We start from the raw sequence: 21,022 nt of genomic DNA, 5'->3' as shown, positions 1-21,022 counted from the left end.
CCATCATTGAAATGTTCCTACAACCAATGATCTCACTTTCAAGGACTCCTTATCTCACTATCTGATGTTCTCGTTATTTATTGATATGCATTTATATTTGCATTTGCAGAGTTTGTTTTCTGCACTCTGGTCGATCTTTCACTGATCCTGTTATAGTTACTGTTCTATAGATTTGCTGAGTATGCTCACAGGAAAATGAATCTCAGGGTTGTATATGGTGACATATGTGTACTTTGATAATAAAGTTTCAACCTGCATATCTTTGACTGTGGATGGAGTGGTCTTATGCCTACTGCGCGAAGGCAGCATCCAAGGTCAGGACTAAACCTGGGTTGCTGGTGCTGTCAAACAGCAGCTCTATTCACTGTTACCCTACTGGCTTGGCTTTGCTCAGTTAGTAATTCAAATTAAATTAATTCTCTAACATTAAATCCTATGAGAAAGCCTTCCCCACCCCCACCCCAAACTCCCAGACAAGTTGGTAATTACTTCTGTCAGCAAATGTGGATGTTGCCCTGTTACTTAATACATCAAAAGAGGGAGGCTTCACATCTCCGCATGCACAGTGTGTTTGTGGTCAACACTCTTGTGTAATTGTGGTCAGCACTTGGTTAATGAACATTAGGATGACACGATTTTCAAAGGATCCCTGAACCAGTAAAAAAGAATGTATTTCTCTTGACTCTATGAGACCACTGCAATAGGCCTCAAATCAATTTTCCTAAACAGATTTTTTTGGGCAGAATGTGAAATCACTTGGTATAATCCGGAATTGGATCATTCTTAAACAAAAGTAGTTTCATATCTTTGGGAACTCTGTTGAATGAAAGATTTCTGACACTGGCAGAAATTTGCTCCTCTTTTATCCTGCACTGATGCCTTGAGTCAGGCAGATTATCTAAGAGTTCTGTTTGCTTCATATTGTCCTGCCTTTATTCTGAGGGGCCTTGTATTCCATTTCTATGGCTTTTTCAAATTATTTTTCCTGTGTTGGATTAAAATGCAAGTTTTTAATGTAGTTCAATGTGATATACAGACAACAAGGAGGATAAATATCTTCATCTATCTTGTAATTTTAAAAAATCATCTTTTGGAATGAGTATCTTGAACAAGGCCAATGTTCATTGCATCCCTATTGGGTCTTGAAGTGTCTTTGTGAAGCTCTGCAGTCCTTCTGTTGGGAATAATCCCACATCATCCAGGACCTAGACTCGATGATACATTTGCAAATCTGAATGTGTGCAGGTTGAAGTAGTGCTGTTCTCTGGGACTGTTGATGGCAGAAATCATGGGATTCGGAGAGGTTGGAGTAGTCTGGGCAAGGAACTGCAGTTGTAGCCACTGTGTGCAGGTAATGAGAGAGTGGATGTTTAGAATGATGGATGAGGTGCCAACCAGTTGAGTTGTCCTGGATGCTATTGATTTTGAGTGTTGTGGAAGTAGTTCTCATCTAGACAAGTAAAAACTTTCCATCTTCATCTTGATCTGTGACTTGTAAATGGTGGAAAGGTCTCTTGCTGTTTAGAAGGCAAGTTTCTAACTGGCTGTTGTGGCCACTATTTATATGGCTGGTCCACGCGAGTCCCTGGTTGTTTGTCAACCTAGTTTAATGCAAGGAGACTCGGCAATAGCAATGCTATTGATTTTTAATGGTTGATTTTCTCTTGCTGGATATAAGGTTATTGTGTGGTACTTTGGTCTGAATGATGTCTGCCACTTATCAGCCCAGACTTGACTGTTTAGGTCTTACTGCATGTGGGGATGGACAAGTTAATTTGCTGAGGTGCTGAAAGTGGGACTGAATATTGTGCACTCCCCAGCAATTTTCCTTTTTTTTCACTGTGCAGTCTAAGGAATGCCATTGAGTTTGGAGTATCCACTCCTGCCTGTGTACCACCACACCACTGCCCTTCGGAGTATATCCAGCCAGACAGGACACGCACAAGAATTGCAATGCAAGACTTTGCCTTTAAGTATAATTCTGTAGTTAGGAAGTCTGCAGCAACCCTCCCAATTTGGATGCCAGATGGTTAACTAGGCTGATTTAAAAATAATATACTAAAAACCCATTTGATTTTAATGCAATGTAAACACTTACTGGAAATGCATTTTTTTCACCAATTCCTTTGTACGTTGATACAGCCTTGCTTTCGACTATTTAGTCCTTTCAGAATAGAATGGAATGGGGCTGGCACGGTAGCATAGTGGTTAGCACAGCACTTTACTGTACAGGCGAAGGTAGTTCAATTCCCACCGGTGCCTGTAAGGAGTTTGTACAATCTCACTGTGACTAGTTGGGTTTCCTCCGGGTGCTCCAGTTCCCTCCCACCGTCCAAAGATATACCAGTTAGTAGGTAAATTGGTTTTGTAAATTGTCCTATGATTAGGCCAGGATTAAATCAGGGGTTGGCTGGGCTGGATAGGCCTATTCTGTGCAGTAAAATTTAAAAATGGGCACATGGTTAATGGAACCATCTTTGTTTAGCAGTGCTGCTTCAATTTTTTTTCAGTTTTGGTTTTTCACTTTGTCCCTCACCACCACCTTTTCTAAGCCTTTAAGTATGTCGTGTCTTTGCACTGGTAGCATAGTACTGCAGCTGTTCCATAGAAGCAAATGTATACCATTCTGTGATAGCTCAATTGAATTGTACGCAGCTTCATTCCCTGGCTTGGTATATCCATAAGTCCCTTTCACAAATGAATGTTACTGATTTCAGGATTAAAGTAGCAGAATATGGATTTCTTTCATTCTTGAATTGAAGATTTTTTTCTTGGCTTTGTTAACCTATGTGAGTACCCGTACTTACCCCAGTATTTGGAATGTTGGGTACATTCCAAATTCTTTTATGAAGGATTAGCCCAAATTCTGATTCTACCCACTTTTTTTAAAGAGCATTGAACATAGCTCTGGTAGATAAGACTAAGGTAAATCTGACAGCATTCTTCAAGTATATTAAAAGCAAAAAAAAAACTAGGAAAGAATGTCTGACCCATTAAGGTCAACGGGGAAAATTTGTGTGTGAACTGGAAGGTATAGGTGAGATCTTAAATACTTTTCCTTAGTATTCAGAAAGGAAGCAGACTTTATAATTCAGGAACTCAGTGAAGGAGTGGGTGAAAAACTAGTGCAGGTCTTCAGTAATAAAGAGGAGGTTCTTGATGAGCCAGCAGGCTTAAAAGTGGATAAATTCCAAGGCCCAGATAGGATTTATTCCAGGTTGTAGCAGGAGGGAACTGCTGAAGCACTGGTTGAGAACTTTAAACCTTCACCAATTGTAAGTAGGGTTAATTAGACCTTTTCATAAACTTTCAAGTGGAATATTTAAGGCATGCAGACCAGTATCATTATCATGTCCTCTCTGGTGAATGCCAAAACACTGTTAATTCAGAATTAAAATGAAGACTAGAGGCGATACTGTTGAGGGATGAAGAGAAATCTATTCTTACTTTGTGCAGACACGAAATCTGCAGATGCTGGAAATTCAAGCAACACACCCAAAATGCTGGTGTAACACAGCAGGCCAGGCAGCATCTATAGGAAGAAGTACAGTCGGCGTTTCGGGCCGAGACCCTTCGTCAGGACCAACTGAAAGAAGAGACAGTATGAGATTTGAAAGTTGGAGGGGGAGATCAGAAGTGATAGAGAAGAGAGGAGGGAGAGGGATGAAGCTAAGAGCTCGAAAGTTGATTGGCAAAAGAGATACAGAGTTGGCCCGAAACGTCGACTGTACTTCTTCCTATAGATGCTGCCTGGCCTGCTGCTTTCCACCAACATTTGGTGTGTGTTGCTTATTTTGTGCATTCCATTAGAGAGCAACTTAGCATCATGAAAATCTTTCCCACAGGGCTGGTAAAATTAGAATTTCTGTGACTTACCACTGTCTGACTTTGGTGCACAGGATTCCTGAGGCAATATTGACCCCTGAGGAAATATTGTTTTGATTAAACAAAATTCATTGAATATGCTAAAAAAGTTTGCACTCTGTGTGCTGACTGAACCCTGTTATACTGTATGTGCTTCCCCTAGCATGGTGGAAAGTTGTGAAGTTTTGAATAGGAGTTTAATGGGATGACATATGAAAGTCATTACTTCATATGTCATCCCATTATAAAAATTGTTGGCATCCAAGGATTTTATTTTCCTTTTTTTAAATTTTTTATATACCGTAGATTCCGGATTTTAAGCCGCTACTTTTTTCCCACATTTTGAACAGCTTTGAACTTTGCGGCCAATAATCCGGAGCGGCTAATGCAAAGTTTTTTTCATGCCGCCTCGTAAACATTTTGCCTCGTAACAGTAGACCAATAAAATTGATGAGTAGTTCACAGAGGTCCAATGAAATTGTACGATAAATCAAGCGCACTTTCACAATTAAATTATTGTAAATCAGTCATTTGTACTCACCCTCATCAACATGGAAAACACTCGAAGCATTGTGCTACCTACCCTCTTAGTTTTAACTATATTTGTTTTCTGTACTACATCGCGGGATGCTATGACGACACACCCGGTTTCGCGGCGTCTTGTGGGAAAATGCCGTTTGCGATGAAACGGGACGGAGGGGGTCGAGCGGCGGAGCGGCTTTGGATCTGAGCGAAATCTGCTTTTAAATGCCGTTTGCGATGAAACGGAAAGGAGGGGGGAGCGGATTCCGCGAGCGGCTTTGGATCCGAGCGAACTCTGCTTTTAAATGCCGTTTGCGATGAAACGGAAAGGAGGGGGGAGCGGATTCCGCGAGCGGCTTTGGATCCGAGCGAAATCTGCTTTTAAATGCCGTTTGCGATGAAACGGAAAGGAGGGGGGAGCGGATTCCGCGAGCGGCTTTGGATCCGAGCGAAATCTGCTTTTAAGTTAAAGGTATCAATAACTTTTCCTGGTAGGCTGCAGTATATATATTTTTTACCAGTCGTTAGGAGATATTGGAATGTTGTTCAGTAAAGAAGTATACGCAACGTATATTTAAAAGTAGCCGCGTACGGGCACGGTTCGAAAAAAAGCATTTGCAATATGTATTTGTTTTTGTTACCATATGGATTTAATTAAAAGTTAAAAAAATCCTCACGTGTAATATCTTTCTGTGTAAATATCTCATATTACAACGTGGGACACCTGCGGCCTAAAATCCGGTGCGGCCTTTACATTTAAAAAAATGATTTTATTTCTAAAATTAGTGCCAGCGGCTAAAAATCAGGTGCGCTCTGTAGTCCGGAATCTACGGTATATATATCTATATCTATCTATCTATATATCTATAGATATCTATAGATATAATTAGTTTTCAGCACTGCAACATTTTTTTTGACTTGATTGTGAAATCCAGTCAGGGCTATAGATCTTGGTCTGTTCCCGCCTTAACCCTCTCTCAGCCAGGCTACTCTTAACTGATGTTCTACCCACAAACACTTCTCCCACATTATTCCTAGAATTCTTGACAATGACTGTTGCTCTTTTGGAGTTCCATCAACACTAATTTTGTAAAGGCTGGGTTTGGTTTTGTGCTGCAATTGTACCAGGTCACTTGTAGGTAAACCTCTCCTTGGTATTAAAATATTGTATTAGTACTTAAATTTAAGTGCCTGGGATGAACAGAAATCAGATCTTTTTTGCTCCTTCCCTCCCCCCCCACCCCAAAGTAAATTTATTATTGAAGTACATAAGTCGCCATATATAACCCTGAGACTCATTTTTATATTGACATACTCAATAAAGCCAATTACCATAAAAGAATTGATGAAAGACTGCACCCAACAGGGTGGATAACAAATGTGGAAAAGGCAATAAATTGTGCAAATACAGAAAGAGGGAAATAAATAATATTGAGAACGTGTGATAGAGTCCTTGAAAGTTAAGACCATAGGTTGTGGGAACAGTTCAATAATAGAGCAAGTGAAGTTGAGTTATCCCCTCTGGTTCAAGAGCCAGGTGGCTGAGAGGTAATAACTGTTACTGAACCTGGTGGTGTGGGTCCTGAGGCTCCTGTACCTTCCTGGTGGCAATAGTGAGAAGAGAGCATGTCCTGGGTGGTGGGGGTCCCTGATGATGGATGCTGCTTTTCTGCAACAGTGTTTCATGTAGATGTGATCAATGGTGGGGAGACCTTTACCCGTAATGGACCGGGCCGTATCCACTACTTTCTGTAGGATTTTCTGTTCAAGGGCATTGGTGCTCACATACCACGCTGTGATGCAAGCCAGTCAATATACTCTCCACCGCACAGATGTAGAAATTGGTCAAAGTTTTAGATGTCATGCTGAATGTATGCAAACTCCTAAGGAAACAGAGGTGCTGCTGTGCTTTCTTTATAGTTGTGTTTGTGTGCTGAGCCCAGTACAGGCCCTCTGAAATAACAGCTGGGAGATTAACATTGCTGACCCTCTCCACGTCTGTTTTCCTCAATGAAACTGACACGTGGACCTCTGCTTTCCTCTTCCTAAAGCCAATGAGACTGCGTGATCTTGCTGACATTGAATAAGAGATGGTTACTGTGGCTCCACTCAGCCAGATTTTTTTAATCTCCCTCCTATGTGCTGATTTGTCACCACTTTTGATTTGGCCTACGGCAACGGTGTTGTCAGCAAACTTAAAGATGGCATTGGAGCTGTGCTTAGCCGCACTTTCAGAATCAGGTTTATTATCACCGGTATGTGGCGTGAAATTCAGAAGTGTGAAGTGAGTAGAGCAGGGGGCTAAGCACATGCTTGTGGTGCAACTCTGTTGATGGAGATTGTGTAGGAGATGTTGCCAATCCGAACTGACTGGGGTGTGCAAGTGAGGAAACCGCGGATCTAATCGCACAATGAGGAATTGAGACCCAGCTCTTGAAGCTTATTGATTAGTCTTGAGAGGATGATTGTATTGAATGCTGAGCTCTGGTCAATAAAAAGCATCCTGATTTATGATTTTCACCTGTGAGTCGACTGGTGTGGTGTACTGCGTCCGGTGCTCCCGGTGTGGCCTTTTATATATTGGCGAGACCTGACGCAGACTGGGAGACTGATTCGTGGAACACCTTCGCTCGGTCCGCCAGAAAAAGCAGGATCTCCCAGTGGCCACACGTTTTAATTCCACGTCCCATTCCCATTCTGATATGTCTATCCATGGCCTCCTCTATTGTCAAAATGAATTCAAACTCGGGTTGGAGGAACAACACCTTATATACCGGCTGGATAGCCTCCAACCTGATGGCATGAACATTGACTTCTCTAACTTCCGTTAATGCCCCTCCTCCCCTTCTTACCCCATCCCTGACATATTTAGTTGTTGGCCTGTTCTCCATCTCCCTCTGGTGCTCCCCCCACCTCCTTTCTTTCTCCTGAGGCCTCCCATCCCATGATCCTTTCCCTTCTCCAGCTCTGTATCACTTTCGCCAATCACCTTTCCAGCTCTTAGCTTCATCCCACCCCCTCCGGTCTTCTCCTATCTTTTCACATTTCCCCCTCCCCCCACTACTTTCAAATCTCTTACTATCTTTCCTTTCGGTTAGTCCTGACGAAGGGTCTCGGCCTGAAACGTCGACAGCGCTTCTCCCTATAGATGCTGCCTGGCCTGCTGTGTTCCACCAGCATTTTGTGTGTGTTATCCTGATTTATGCATGTTTTTCTGTCCAGATATTCAAGGGTTAAGTGAAGAGCCAAAGAGATGGCAGCTGTTGTGCCAGTAGGTGAATTGGAGTGGATCTAAGTCCCTTCTCGGGCAGGAGTTGATACGTTTCATTGCCAACTTCTAGTGCAGACAGTGTTTAAATACTGCATTGACAGCAGATGTCCCACCACTGAAAAAATTAAAGTGGATGCCTCCTGTTACAAATTCATTTGCCTGTGCTATTTCTCTGTCTGCGATGACAGAGAAAATTCAAAAATCTGAGGTGCAAAGGGACTTGGTGGTCCTTGTGCAGGATTCCCTAAAGGTTAATTTCCAGTTTGAGTCTGTGTGGAGGAAAGGAGGTGCAGTGTTAGCCTTCATTTCAAGAGGACTAGAATATAAACTCAAGGATGTAATGTTCAGGCTTTATAAGGCACCGGTGAGGCCTCGCGGAGTACTTTGAGCAATTTTGGGTCTCTTATCTGAGAAAGGATGTGCTGACACTAGAGAGGGTTCAAAGGAGGTTCACAAAATTATTCTGGAATGACAAGCTTATCACATGAAGAGAATTTGACGACTCTGGGCTTCTACTCACTGGAGTTCAGAAGAAAGAAAAGTGACCCCATTGAAACCTATCGAATGGTGAAAGGCATTGATAGATGAGAAGAGGATGTTTCCTATGGTGGGGGAGTCTAAGACCAGAGGACACAGCCTCAGAATGGGGAGAGAAGTCCTTTTAAAATTGAGATGAGGAATTTCTTTAGCCGAAGAATGATGAATCTGTGGAATTCATTGCTACAGGTGACTCTGGAGGCCAAGTCATTGGATATATGTAAGGCAGAGGTTGGCAGATTATTGATTAGTCAGGGCATGAAGGGATACAGGGAGAAGGCAGGAGACTGGTGCTGAGAGGGAAAATGAACCACCCCTGATGAAATGGTGGAGTGAAATTAATGAGCCAAAATGGCCTAATTGTGCTCCTGTATCTTATGACCTCACGATGACATTGACGGTCACAACATTTAATTACTAAATAACATAAATTGAGTTGGAATATCATGATCTGTGACCTCCATAATTTGTTTTTAAGTTTATAAGGAGAATGTTACACTGAAAGTATTGAAAACTACATGGTGCACTGTAAAGGAATAAAACACAAAGTGCAGGAAACGTTCAGCAGGTCAGTCAGCATCTAATACAGAACAATAAAATAATGCTTCAAGTCAGAGATCCTTAATCAGATCTGTTTGTCCTGCATTTCTGAATTTCATTCAGGTTTTGCAGCTTTATTTTAAGGCAATCACTGTAAATTCCCACACTGTCTTTATCATGCGTATTACTTTAAAAACACTACCCAACACACGGGGTACGATTGTGTCCCTGAGCTGTCCCGTGCTTCGTCACAGCACTTGACCCTCCGCCTCTTTCCTACAGTTCTGTAGCTCTGGGGCACACGATTTGCTGTGCAGACAGCCATTTAACCCTGCTAAACCATTTCCAGGGAATCGTTTACAAATATTATCTTGCGTGTACACTGAGGGTGATTTGTGCAGTAGTTTTGACACCTCTTAAAGGAAGTGATTCTTGATATATGGATGATTAAAGTGAGGAATGTACCGTGTTCACCATCCTTTATCTTTTACTTGGCATACACACTCAAATAGGTATCGAATAGGCTTCCAGATGAAGGATTCTGTCTCCGAGTATGGTGATTGGGTTTTCTTTCCTCAAGCTGTTGCTCACCCACTGTAACTTGGTTTGTTTCCCTTTTCTGCAGTTGATCTGTTTGTAATGTTCACTGTAACACAGCGCCTGGGAGGATATGATGCGGTGAGTTTCCTCCTTGATTGCACTGAACTGTTAACCTACGCATACGTAATTGGTCACAACCCATTTTTGAAATATTGTGATTCACAAATTACTGCCAAAAAAAATTTGAGATGCAGGGAAAAGTGCTTTTTTCTTTCAGAATTTATTTGCAGAGGGGAGGGAAGAGGTAATGACATGGTTGCTTTAAATTTTGTCAAGAGTTCATGTTATGGAGAGTCATGTGAAAAGTTGTCTAGGAATGCATCTTCTGTGAACTGCAGTGCGCGATAAAGATAAATCTCAGAATAAACTGCCATATTACCTTTCTCTTCCCACCCCACCCCTCCTGCCCACGCACTGTCTCTTTTGACTTGAATCTACATTCCTAGTGTTGTCTTTGTTCAGTTTGCCATTTTTACATATTCATCGGAGTCGCCAAAATAAACAATCATCCTTTGCCTTTTGGTGGTTCCATTTAATATCAGAGAATGTATACAGTAAACAGCCTGAAATTCTTACTCTTTACAGACACCCAGGAAAACAAGAGGACCCCAAAGAATGAATGACAGTAAAATATTAGAACGAACACACTCTCTCTCTCTCTCTCTCTCTCTCTCTCTCTCCCTCTCTCCCCCCCTCTCTCCCCCCCTCTCTCCCCCCCTCTCTCCCCCCCCTCTCTCCCCCCCCTCTCTCCCCCCCTCTCTCCCCCCCTCTCTCCCCCCCTCTCTCCCCCCCCTCTCTCCCCCCCTCTCTCCCCCCCTCTCTCCCCCCTCTCTCCCCCCCCTCTCCTCCCCCCCTCTCTCCCCCCCCTCTCCCCCCCCTCTCTCCCCCCCCTCTCTCCCCCCCTCTCTCCCCCCCTCTCTCCCCCCCTCTCTCCCCCCCTCTCTCCCCCCCTCTCTCCCCCCCTCTCTCCCCCCCTCTCTCCCCCCCTCTCTCCCCCCCCTCTCTCCCCCCCTCTCCTCCCCCCCTCTCTCCCCCCCCTCTCTCCCCCCCTCTCTCCCCCCCCTCTCTCCCCCCCCTCTCTCCCCCCCTCTCTCCCCCCCTCTCTCCCCCCCCCTCTCCTCCCCCCCTCTCTCCCCCCCTCTCTCCCCTCCCCCCCTCTCTCCCCCCCCTCTCTCCCCCCCTCTCTCCCCCCCCCTCCCCTCTCCCCCCCTCTCTCCCCCCCTCTCCCCCCCTCTCTCCCCCCCTCTCTCCCCCCTCTCTCCCCCCCCTCTCTCCCCCCCCTCTCTCCCCCCCCTCTCTCCCCCCCTCTCTCCCCCCCCTCTCCCCCCCCCTCTCTCCCCCCCTCTCTCCCCCCCCTCTCTCCCCCCCTCCTCTCCCCCCCTCTCTCCCCCCCTCTCTCCCCCCCTCTCTCCCCCCCCTCTCTCCCCCCCTCTCTCCCCCCCTCTCTCCCCCCCTCTCTCCCCCCCTCTCTCCCCCCTGCAATTTGACACAGACTCCCTCACTCCCTAATGAAGGGGCTTCCCACAGCGAGAGGGGAGGCCAGAAACAAAGCAACTCGCTGATTACGATGTTGAAGGTCTACCATGCCACTTATATTTTGAGGTCCTCCCAACTCAAGTGGCAGCAGACTCTCCCCACACCCAAAGAGTAAAGAGTGATTCTCTGAGTAACAGAGGCCTCCAACAGCTGATCCGCTGTTGGCAATGTTCAGTTTTCTCTCACGGTGTGAGTCACTGACACCGGCCTGTCCACAGGGCTGCAGGACCTTGCCCCAGAGGTGCTCGTCTTCCAGGGCCATGTCCTTGGCATATTGGAAAAAACAGACGGTCGGTGAGCCCGAGGAGCAGGACCAGGACCCACAGCCATAAAGAAGCCCACAGTTTTGAGTGCAGCTGTAGATCACAGGACTCCAACAGAACCCCATCCCACCCTTGAAAAGGGGGAGAAAAGAGACAAAAATGAAGAAATAAAGCTGTTTTTTGCGGGTGAACTCAAAGAAGCCCACCCTCTGGGACCCTCTTCCCCCAATAAGTCGCCACTAACTATAGGAAACAGTTTATTATTGTTGTGCTTAGGAGCTCCATGTGCACTGACCTAATTACATATAAAGATAACGCTGGTTTTCCTGACAGACTTAGTCCATATGTACTAGAATGCTGTTGATCCACAGTTTGATCGCTTGGATCTTTTGTGGAAAAAAGACATTGTTTAAAATAACAAATAACATTAAACTTAAATTTTACTGTTGTGCTATCCCAGCATTTCCTGGAACGTCTATGAAACGTTTCAATTTGCCTGTTGCAGGTAACCGCTCGCAGGCCTGTGGAAACATATTTATGATGAGCTGGGTGGTAACCCAGGGAGCACTAGTGCTGCCACTTGTACCAGGGAGACACTACGAGAGGTAGGTACATTGCAGCTCACTGGCGGCCTCAACTCCTGGAACTCTAACCAGCACCAAAGCCTGTAACTACTTCAGCAACAGTCCTGCATGTTTCTGAATGTAAGGGGGTGATGCGGGGTTGATGGAAAGAATTTTTCAGTCATTCTGTTTCAACTTTGGAACACATCAACTAAAAATGGGTATGGTGAAGGCTCTCTGTTTTCATTAGTGAACTGAATCCTTTCCTCCTCCTGTGAGAACTTAACACACAAAATCACTGTTCTCTTCTGTAGAAGAGTTCAAGATGAAAATGACGTTCTGCAGTACAAATCCTGTTTCGTGTAATTTTGCAATGGTTTGGCTTCTGAGTACAGGGTCCAACAGGAGACGAAGACGATTATTTTTTGTAGGGAAAAGCTATTCCTGTGTGCGTGCGTGTGTGTGTGTGTGAATAAAATATTGCTCTGTATACCTTTATTATTAAGCATCTCTTCCTTTTGAACATTGTAGATGGGCAAAGCTATTTAAAAGAAAGTTGAATGCCTTGTTAATCACATGTTAGCTAGTTTAGTCAAGATGTTCAAAACATTTTACCTTTACAATAAAGTCAGATATTGGAGGCAGTTTTCCGGTGTAAAAAGTGGACTTTGGTTATAATTAAAATTCAGTCTCAAATTCTTTTCTGGGCGTGGAGAAGCTTGTGCGCTACGGCAGCTGGGGAAAGCTGGGCGGCGAGTAAGTAATGTTTGAAGTTGATCCTTGGCAGTGTGATAAGAGAGAGCTGGTGCTGTTTACCTGCAGGCTTATCCTTCCGTACGAACGCTACCTCAAAGGGGAGGAGCACAAACCACTGCCGCCAGCCAAGCCGCGCAAGCACACTACGAGCACGTCTGAGGACTCTGAGAAAGATGTTAAAAACTAAAAATGGGGAGCTGAACATGAAAAGTGAAGAAAGGTCAAGATGTGACTCAGATGTTAGAGAAGGAGGTGAGCTTTGCCTTGTAGTCTGGACTTGTGTAGATTCTGAAAAAAAACTATGTGGACTTTGGTCCAGTTTATGCTAACTTTTTCTTGCATGCTATTTTTCTCACATTTCTTAAGCATAATACCAGTTTTAGTGACATATTTTGCTGTAGCTGCTTTTTTTTTTTTAAAAAAAAAGTGGTATTTGCTCTGTCTCCACATCTGTCCAATCCCTGCTTTTTGGTTAATCTTAGTTGGAAAACTCAAAGCTGTCAAACAATTGACTGTAGTAGTTTTTGGAATCCGCTGGAACATCTCCCACAGCTGGGAATGATGGGCACCTGAATTGTAAAGCTTTCTAATGAGGTTCCGTGATAACTATTGCTGTTTCAGCCCACTATACTGTAGTAAGAATTGGTGCTTAAGCAGACGATTTGTATTATTGTACTGGAGAGGGTGGCTGAATAGTCCATGAACACTTCCTCACTATTCCCCTTGGTAATATCTTGTTCTGTTCTGCTACCACCAAAAATGAATTCCTGACGTATGTCAGTGATAATAAACTTGATTTCTGATTCACTCTCTCCATTTTTTTTCCAGGATAAGCAACCAAGGGGTGAGAAATGCCAGGAGAACAGACAAAGGGACTATCACTGCTCAACACTTAAATACTCAGGACAACTCCCAAAGACAAACAGATGCAAACACTAAAAATGTAAAAAGGGAAGGACAATGTTGCGTCGAATGTAGAGGAATGTTCTGGAAGCAAGACTTGCCCTCCCACAGGACAGAACGCAAGTGAGAAACCGGAGGCCAAAACATTTCGAAACACACGAACACAAAATAAAAAAACCAGGAAAATCGAGAGGTGTCCAAATGTGGGGAAGAAACAGAAGTCACCCCTCCACCCCTCAGGACTTTGTCCGGTGGCCCCAGTGTTAAACAGAATCTGCACGTGGGCACAGAGGGCAGTAAAACCCATCTTTCAGTCTGCAATATTCCAACATCTTCCCTCTGGAATATTGAACTTCCCAGTTGCCGGAGGGCATTTTTCGCCTCTTGATGTTCTCAAAAGCCGGCTTGGTTTGGCCACCTCCAAGGATCTATCCAAACCTACTTTGCACAGGCACCTCAAGGCAGAACAGCCTCAGGGTATTGCATCAAATGGTCAAAAGATCAAAGTCTGCAACCACGTCTCTGCGAGAGCCTGGAGTGCAGCATGTGGCAGGACTTTGTGCAAAAAGAAATCTAAAGGTGTCCCTCAGCCAGCAAAGAGGCTTAGTTTCGAAACAACTGAATGGAAATTCGACCGGTGAAGGGAAATTCATCTACGCCACCCTCAATAAATAATTCAAGTACAGTCAAACATTCCAAAGCAGAGCATGAACTGAACTTGAGACCATTGGGTTCTACGTGTAGGTAATGGCAGTGGGAGCTTTGCTGGGTCAACCCGATGAAGTTGGGTTTGGTAGAAGAAGGTTTTGAATTTTGAGCAAATCCAAGGACTGCAGCTATATATGATCCTAATGGGCAACTGTATGAGATTTTACCTCAGAATTTGTCTAACAAACAGTTTACCACCAAAGTGTGAGCCTTCTATACGGTACAGGGAGCAGTCCTCTCCACTGAACCTCAGCAAGTCCAAATAAGGGCTCATCCGGAAAGAGAATTGCTGAATTCATGGATGCATCAGTCCTGCATATCACAGAAGGGTACTTCTGTTTATCCAGTTCCCCAGTTTTCGGCAAAATCTTTGTGAGAACAGGGAAAGCCATAAGAAAAAACGAGCAACCAATCAAGAAGCTGCGACTAGATTCCTGTTACACCGAGGGGATTGGCCAGGGAAGAGGGACTCTACTCACTCAGATCATAGCTCTGGTGTGGAGTCACTTAGTTCATCGCCCCTGAGGCCTAGGTTTCTGAGTTACGGTCTGATGATATGCCCACCAGACTTAAGTCTACCAAAAAACAAATACCCTAAAGACCCAGAAGCCAGATCATTCTGCAGTCAATAACGAGAGCCCTCAGGACAAAAGAGCTAGTTTTGACTCTGAGGCAAAAGGGAAAACACTTGACTGATCCACCTAAATTGCCTTCATTTTCCTGCTGTATCGGAAGCAACCCACTTCCCCTGGATGGCATTTGGAGAGCTCCGGCAAAGAGTGATCTTCATGTGCCTTCTGGAACATCCCTGAATTTTAGACCAAGCAAAGAGCTGTCCAAGATGGCATCTCCAAACAACACTGAAAGGAGGACAGTTCTCTTTCAGCAGCATGATACCAGCTTGAGCAAAGCTGCCCTCTAGACCGCCTGGAAGAGCCGAGGAAAGAGAACGAAGAGCCACCGAGAAAAGAAGCCACTAATGTCCCTAACTTGGCCCAAAGTCGGCCAAGATAAAAAAGGCCTCTGAAGTACCAAGAATCAGATTCTGTCCCAATCATCAGGATTTGTCCCTCGAGTGGTGACGAGGATAACAAGAAAGGGGCACTCCCGGGCTCCTACCTGAATGGAACCTCTTGCCCAGACCTTCAGAACGTGGCGGAAAAAATTTGGAGCCCATTTTTCAGTTTGGTTGATTTGAATAAAAAACGCTGAGGGAGGAAGGGCAAGTCTGATTCGGTTGTGATGCCAGTATTATCCTCGGGCCTACCTGTTTTCGCGCGTTTATGGTTCCAGGCTCTGTGCAGCATCGACAGCTGCTGTCTTCCCACTCACAGCAAAACGTACAGCCACCTCCTGCGAACCTCGGTGCTGCCTTACGATGAGGTGGGTAATGCGCAGACTGTCCTTCCAGCCCGTCAGCTCTCTCTCCCTCTCACCTGTCTACTGTTTTACCCCGAGAAGCGAATGTGATCGGGCTTTGTCCAACGTCCATCTGTCATATAGCTCTCAAATGCTGTCTTCCAATATACAGGACTGCACCTGCACTTGGTATACTTTACCTTTTTATTTGGTGAAATAAAGTAGTGTTAAAATTATTTCCTTTCCTACCTCTCCAAATTTCTTTAAGCAACAAATCTTCTGTCTGAGAGGGAAAGGACGTTAAGCAACCTTCAGCCTTGCATCCTGGCCACTCTGAACTAGCGGTGAGAGGCTACATGAAATGATCTGGTGACGTTCTGATTTATTTTTCCTGCCCTCTCACTTTGTGGGGAAGAGCGAGTCCTACCTTGCGGCTCTGTCGAGGACATCTGACGGTCCCGTTGTGCTGCTGGCGTTGAAGCCTGTGGGAGTTTGAGTCCTGGGTGGCCCTTGTAGGAGCAACTGATCTGGCATTGATTGTCCAGTCTCCTCAAGACTGTCAGACTTTGAACACGAAAATGCTTCCTTTAAAGAGAAAAAATACAAATAATACTACTGTTAATACATATTTGGCGGAGAGAAAAATGGGGAGTTGTACTCAGGGGAGGGATTTGTAGAATAACCTGCTCTCACAGGCCTGATCGAATGGAATTATAAACTTCACTGTTCCATGGTCCTTGAGTGCCCTAGGGTTGGAAGTGTTAAAACATTGCAATTTGTCACCACTGTGATGGAGTATTTTGCCTATGTGTGAACAATGGGACGAATCTTCTGAAAAGATACTGTGAAGTAAACACACGTTTATGGTCCAAGGTGCTGCTCAAGGATTTGAGAGTAGGAAACCCTCAGACCTGCTCTCAGTAAGAAGGAATCCCTTTTGCAAGGGCCAGCCTCTTTCAATCCTTCTGTGTACCCTTGTTGTGGTCCCAGATTACAGAAAGTTTGGTGTGGATTTTTTGTATCGTTGACGTGCCTGCTGTTGCACACACACATGACTAACTATATACTGTGGATCTCTGACTAGGTCAACTTAGATTTGCCAAAGAAGACAACTTGACCTTAAACCAGAAACTGATCTTATCAGGGATACTTGTTCAATTCTGTATGTCCTTTGCTTTGTGGAATTTCCTTGTTTATTGATTGTACATGGGGTAGACACCCATGGAGAGAAAGGAAAAAAGAGAGAAAGGTTTCTCTTGGTTTGTCTAGAGCATTTTTCCAAAGTTTTAAGATGTGCTTTGCCCATTGGAAAGGGAATACGCCTGTTCCTGGAATATATGTTATAGATGGTGTGCAAATGACATTGAACCTTTTTCTAGAAAAAGTTGTCCAATGTATTGGTGTAGCAGAGTGTGTAAAATGAAACTGAATCATCACATTAAAAAAGTGACCTCAGGACTTGCAGGACAGAAAAATGCACTGGGTCAATTTGAACAAAGCATCAAAGAAACAGTATGGAGGTCTTGTCAGATTTGATATTTTTTCCAACACAAATCATCTGATACCACCTCTTCAAGCTATTGGGAAACCAGAATTTGGACTCTTGAACCATTAGGACACTGCCTTTTACTTTCAGAGTTGGCCTTGTGCACCAGATTTTACTTTTTTAATTCAATACAAATCCCATTTAAATACTAACTTCATCTAACTTCAGTATCTAAATGTTTAATTTGCAGAGCTGAATTTAAATTACTTTCTGCATTACTCTGGCAATAGAGGTACAGTAATGATTCCCTCAGGTACTTGCAGCTCATTGCACCTATTAAAATTATCAAAGCAAAAATACAGATATACTCTGGGAAATTTTGGAAAGAAGCAACTAAAAGGATAAGATACTTTGTGTAAACTGCTTAGCAATGTGTCTGCCATCCTCTGGGATATTTCTAGATACAAGTACTGTATGTATAGCTGAAAATAGTCAGCTATCTTGTGTGGATCTTGTTTGCCCAGCTACTCTCTGTTAAGGAGTTGTGGATCAAAGATAATAATATAAGATATAGATTTCATTCTCATGTACAAATGACACTAGGATTTGCTTGCAGTTTATGTTAGTTGTCCCTCCTCTGCTGGTTACTTTTTCAAAGAATTGAAGTGTACATAGTTACATTTTTAAGAGTTCACTAGGCATGTTACTCAGTTACAAATTTGGACTGAGATGCTGAAAAGAAGAAAGACTTCAAAATGGTCACTAACATTATCATTATTTATTTAGCAATAACTCCCTCCCCCCCCCCCCCACCCCAAGTTCTGTTTTAAAAGGTTAACTATTATTTGTGAAGTGGTTACATTTTTTTGCCTTCAGATTTAGAAATCCTCTCCACTGAATAATCATCGAATTTTATTTTACATTGGACTGAAAAGTTTTTTTTAAAGAACCAGTCTTAGAACTATCAAAAGTCTTGATTTGTGGTGATTGTAATCCAAACACTCACATTCCTGATGCCCTTTTTCATTCTTTCAATCCCAAACAGAATTGAAAATTGCACAAAAAAGGGTTTAGTAATTTAGAAAAGTGTGCAAAGTAGGTTTAGCTCCTTACCTTTGTTAACTAGATGAATTGTTATGATCAAACCACACTATAGGCAACAGTTTTAAAACTCAAATTTTATTGTTGCTAACACTTTTGGTGCAGACAGCCAAGCAGTCTAAGGCCTATATTTATATGATGGAGTTTGTCATATTCCACTTTTTTTTTTTACAAATTTATAATTATTCCTGGCTGCGTTCAGTAGGAAAAGGCTTTGTTCTAATATTCTCAGGTGTAGCTATTTGGCAGGAATTAGCACAGTGGCAGAATTGGAGTTGTGAAACCACGTTTCAACATGCTCTGTCACACAGTAAGTTGTGAATAAAATGAGTACACAAATGCAAATGTCCCCTCTCACTGAGGTGCAGATAATTTAGATGTTTGACCACAGATTTCTTCATGGTACATGTTGAGTCAATAGATTTCCAAAATTGCTTTTGAACCCTTGTGTGTAATGAATGGTTCCAAAACTAACCTCTTAAATCTTGAACCTTGTTCTTTTCCCAAATTAAATAGATCTCTGTGCTCTGAGGGCAAACTGAAATTTCATATTTTCCAGCCTTGCTGCCATCAGGCAGATCTCTGTTCTTACTCAGAACAAAATGCACAGTAAGCTGGCCAGTATTATCTACCAGTGGATTCTATTCCAACCCTTGTTTTAAGTTGTGTTGCAGCTCTGCTCAACTAATTATCCAAATTATGTAAAATATTATAACAATGATCTATCAGTTATTTATTATACAGTATTTTGCTGGCCATTGAATTATTCTGTCAAGTGCAAGGGAGGGAGAGCAAATGTGTTGAATTAGACATACAGGTACGTTGTGCTCTTTTGCACTAATCTATTCCATTGGATGCAAGTTGTCCTCCATTCTGTTGGTGTGATAATTGCGTGATTCTAATTTTGTACTTGCTTGTGGTACAGTACATTGAAAAGAAAAACAGAGTTAACTTTTAGGTGCAGGTTTGCTTTAAACTGCCAGGTGCTATAGGCACAAGAATTGCTAATGTACTTGTCTACTTGTGCTGTTAAATGGTAAATTCCTGGCTTAAAATAATGCATACAGTTTAACAAGACATACAAGCCCAACCAGAATCTCAATTGTTTGAATTGACGGATCAGAAACTGAGTCATTAGGAGTTTTTGCTGTGATTGACAGATTGAAACTTGTTGTGTTTTGCCTCACTTGACTTGAGAAATATGGATAAATGTTCTTTTATGTTAGAGTGATCAACACAATGAAATTGAATGTCACATAGCTCAAACTCACTTCATCAAAACCAACCATGATTGTTTGCCAAAACCAGCTGCTGTGAACTATCGCAATAACGCGCACCATTCCCGTCACTCGTCCTTACTCCCTCCCCAATTTCAGTTGATTGGGAAATTAGCAGCCTCCTGGCAATAGTTTTCAATGAAGTGCTTTAATCCGGCCTGGTGAAAGTTTGTGTATGACTAACAAATGACCTTGATTAAAAATCTGTTTGCATTGTTCTGCTGCTAAATGCTTGTCCATAGTATCTTACAAAGGCTGGTCTGGACATTCACATATGTTCAAACATTGCGATCTCAAACCACTTTACAGCTGACTTTATTTCTCACTTTATTCAGTATAATTTCGGGCAGCTCACCCAGTTTTTCATGTCGTACAATGGAAGAGCCCTGTTAGATTTGAATGAAGTTAGAGAAGATGCACAGGAATCCAGTCATTCATTTCTTCCTCTTCCTGCCCTTCACTATTTCTCAAGTGTTGTAGGTAAGTTTCCAGTTTTGGCTGGAACTTTGATAGGGTGACCATTGAGCAACTGAAGTGTTCTATTTCTATCACTCCCCGAGTGCCATGGGCTCTGAGGTCACCACTTTTATCCAGTGCATCTGTTTCAGGTACAAATACAGGTTGTTTTTGTTACAACACTGTTAATTCATGGGATTATTTGAAGCCCATTAAGTAGTAAGGACCTGTAGCTTCTGGGAATCCTCCTTTAGTCATTCTGATTTTCCAAATAGTGAAGCCATAGATAATAGAACGAGCAGATAATTAGAATGAAAAATATGTGGCCTGCATCACATGTAGCCATGGCTCTGCATTTCTAAAAACTAGTTAACAATATTTATACAGTGGCATGCAAAAGTTTGGGCACTTCGGTCAAAATTTCTGTTACTGTGAATAGTTAAGTGAGTAGAAGAGAACTGATCTCCAAACATCATAAAGTTAAAGATGAAACACTCTTCAACATTTTAAGCAAGATTAGTGTATTATTTTTGTTTTGTACAATTTTAGAGTGGGGGAAAAAAAAGGAAAGGAGCACCATGCAAAAGTTTGGGCACCTCAAGAGATTTGAGCTCTCAGATAACTTTTACCAAGGTCTCAGACCTTAATTAGCTTGTTAGGGCTATGGCTTGTTCACAGTCATCGTTAGGAAAGGCCAGATGATACAATATAAATATCATCGAAAATCTTTGTATAGACCTCAAAAGAGCAGTGCATGCAAGACGACCCAAGAATCTCACAGAACTAGAAGCTTTTTTGCAAGGAAAAATGGGTGAAAACCCCCAAACGTGAATTGAAAGACTCTCAGCTGGCTACAGAAAGCGTTTACAAGCTGTGATACTTGCCAAAGGGGGGTGTTACTAATTGCTGACTATGCAAGGTGCCCAAATTTTTGCTTTGGGCCCCTTTTCCTTTTTGTTGTTTTAAAACTGTAAAAGATGGAAATAAAGTAATCTTGCTTAAAATATTAAAGAAATGTGTCATCTTTAACTTTATGCCTTTTGGAAATCAGGTCATATTTTACTTAGCTATTCACAGTAACAGAAATTTTGACCGGGGTGCCCAGACTTTTGCATGCTACTGTAAGACATGTGAATTAACCTTTTGTTCATACTGGATTGGGGAATACTGTGGATTGATAAATGCTGTTTTCACTAAATGCTGTCAAATGCACTGCTTCTGAAATCTTGACACTTGTCTTTCCTCGACTTTCAGATAAAGAAATGTACTGTATATAATGG

At 43.0% G+C, this 21,022-nt stretch overlaps 1 protein-coding gene across 6 annotated transcripts in view; it reads left to right on the top strand.

The window, feature by feature from the left end:
* LOC140739454 (AT-rich interactive domain-containing protein 5B-like) overlaps positions 1-21,022 on the top strand; it is a 165,310-nt gene that overhangs the window by 93,848 nt on the left and 50,440 nt on the right. The window contains exons 8-10 of one of the 6 annotated variants that reach the window (XR_012101643.1): positions 11,639-11,738; positions 12,519-12,704; positions 13,281-13,393. The exons of 2 other annotated variants lie outside the window; for them this stretch is intronic. Coding sequence is in view for 1 of the 4 variants with exons in the window: in XM_073067764.1 (XP_072923865.1) it covers positions 11,639-11,738 (100 nt within the window). In the remaining 3 variants the exon portion in view is untranslated. Of the gene's footprint in view, positions 1-9,359; positions 9,413-11,638; positions 11,739-12,518; positions 12,705-13,280; positions 13,394-21,022 lie in introns of those variants that run through there. 3 more of the 6 variants (XR_012101644.1, XR_012101645.1, XM_073067764.1) reach the window with 3 other exon arrangements.

Source organism: Hemitrygon akajei, chromosome 15 (genome assembly GCF_048418815.1).
Source record: "Hemitrygon akajei chromosome 15, sHemAka1.3, whole genome shotgun sequence".
Taxonomy (NCBI): Eukaryota; Metazoa; Chordata; class Chondrichthyes; order Myliobatiformes; family Dasyatidae; genus Hemitrygon; species Hemitrygon akajei.
Note: the sequence above shows the minus strand (reverse complement) of the source record. Positions and strands in the feature narration are given on the sequence as shown.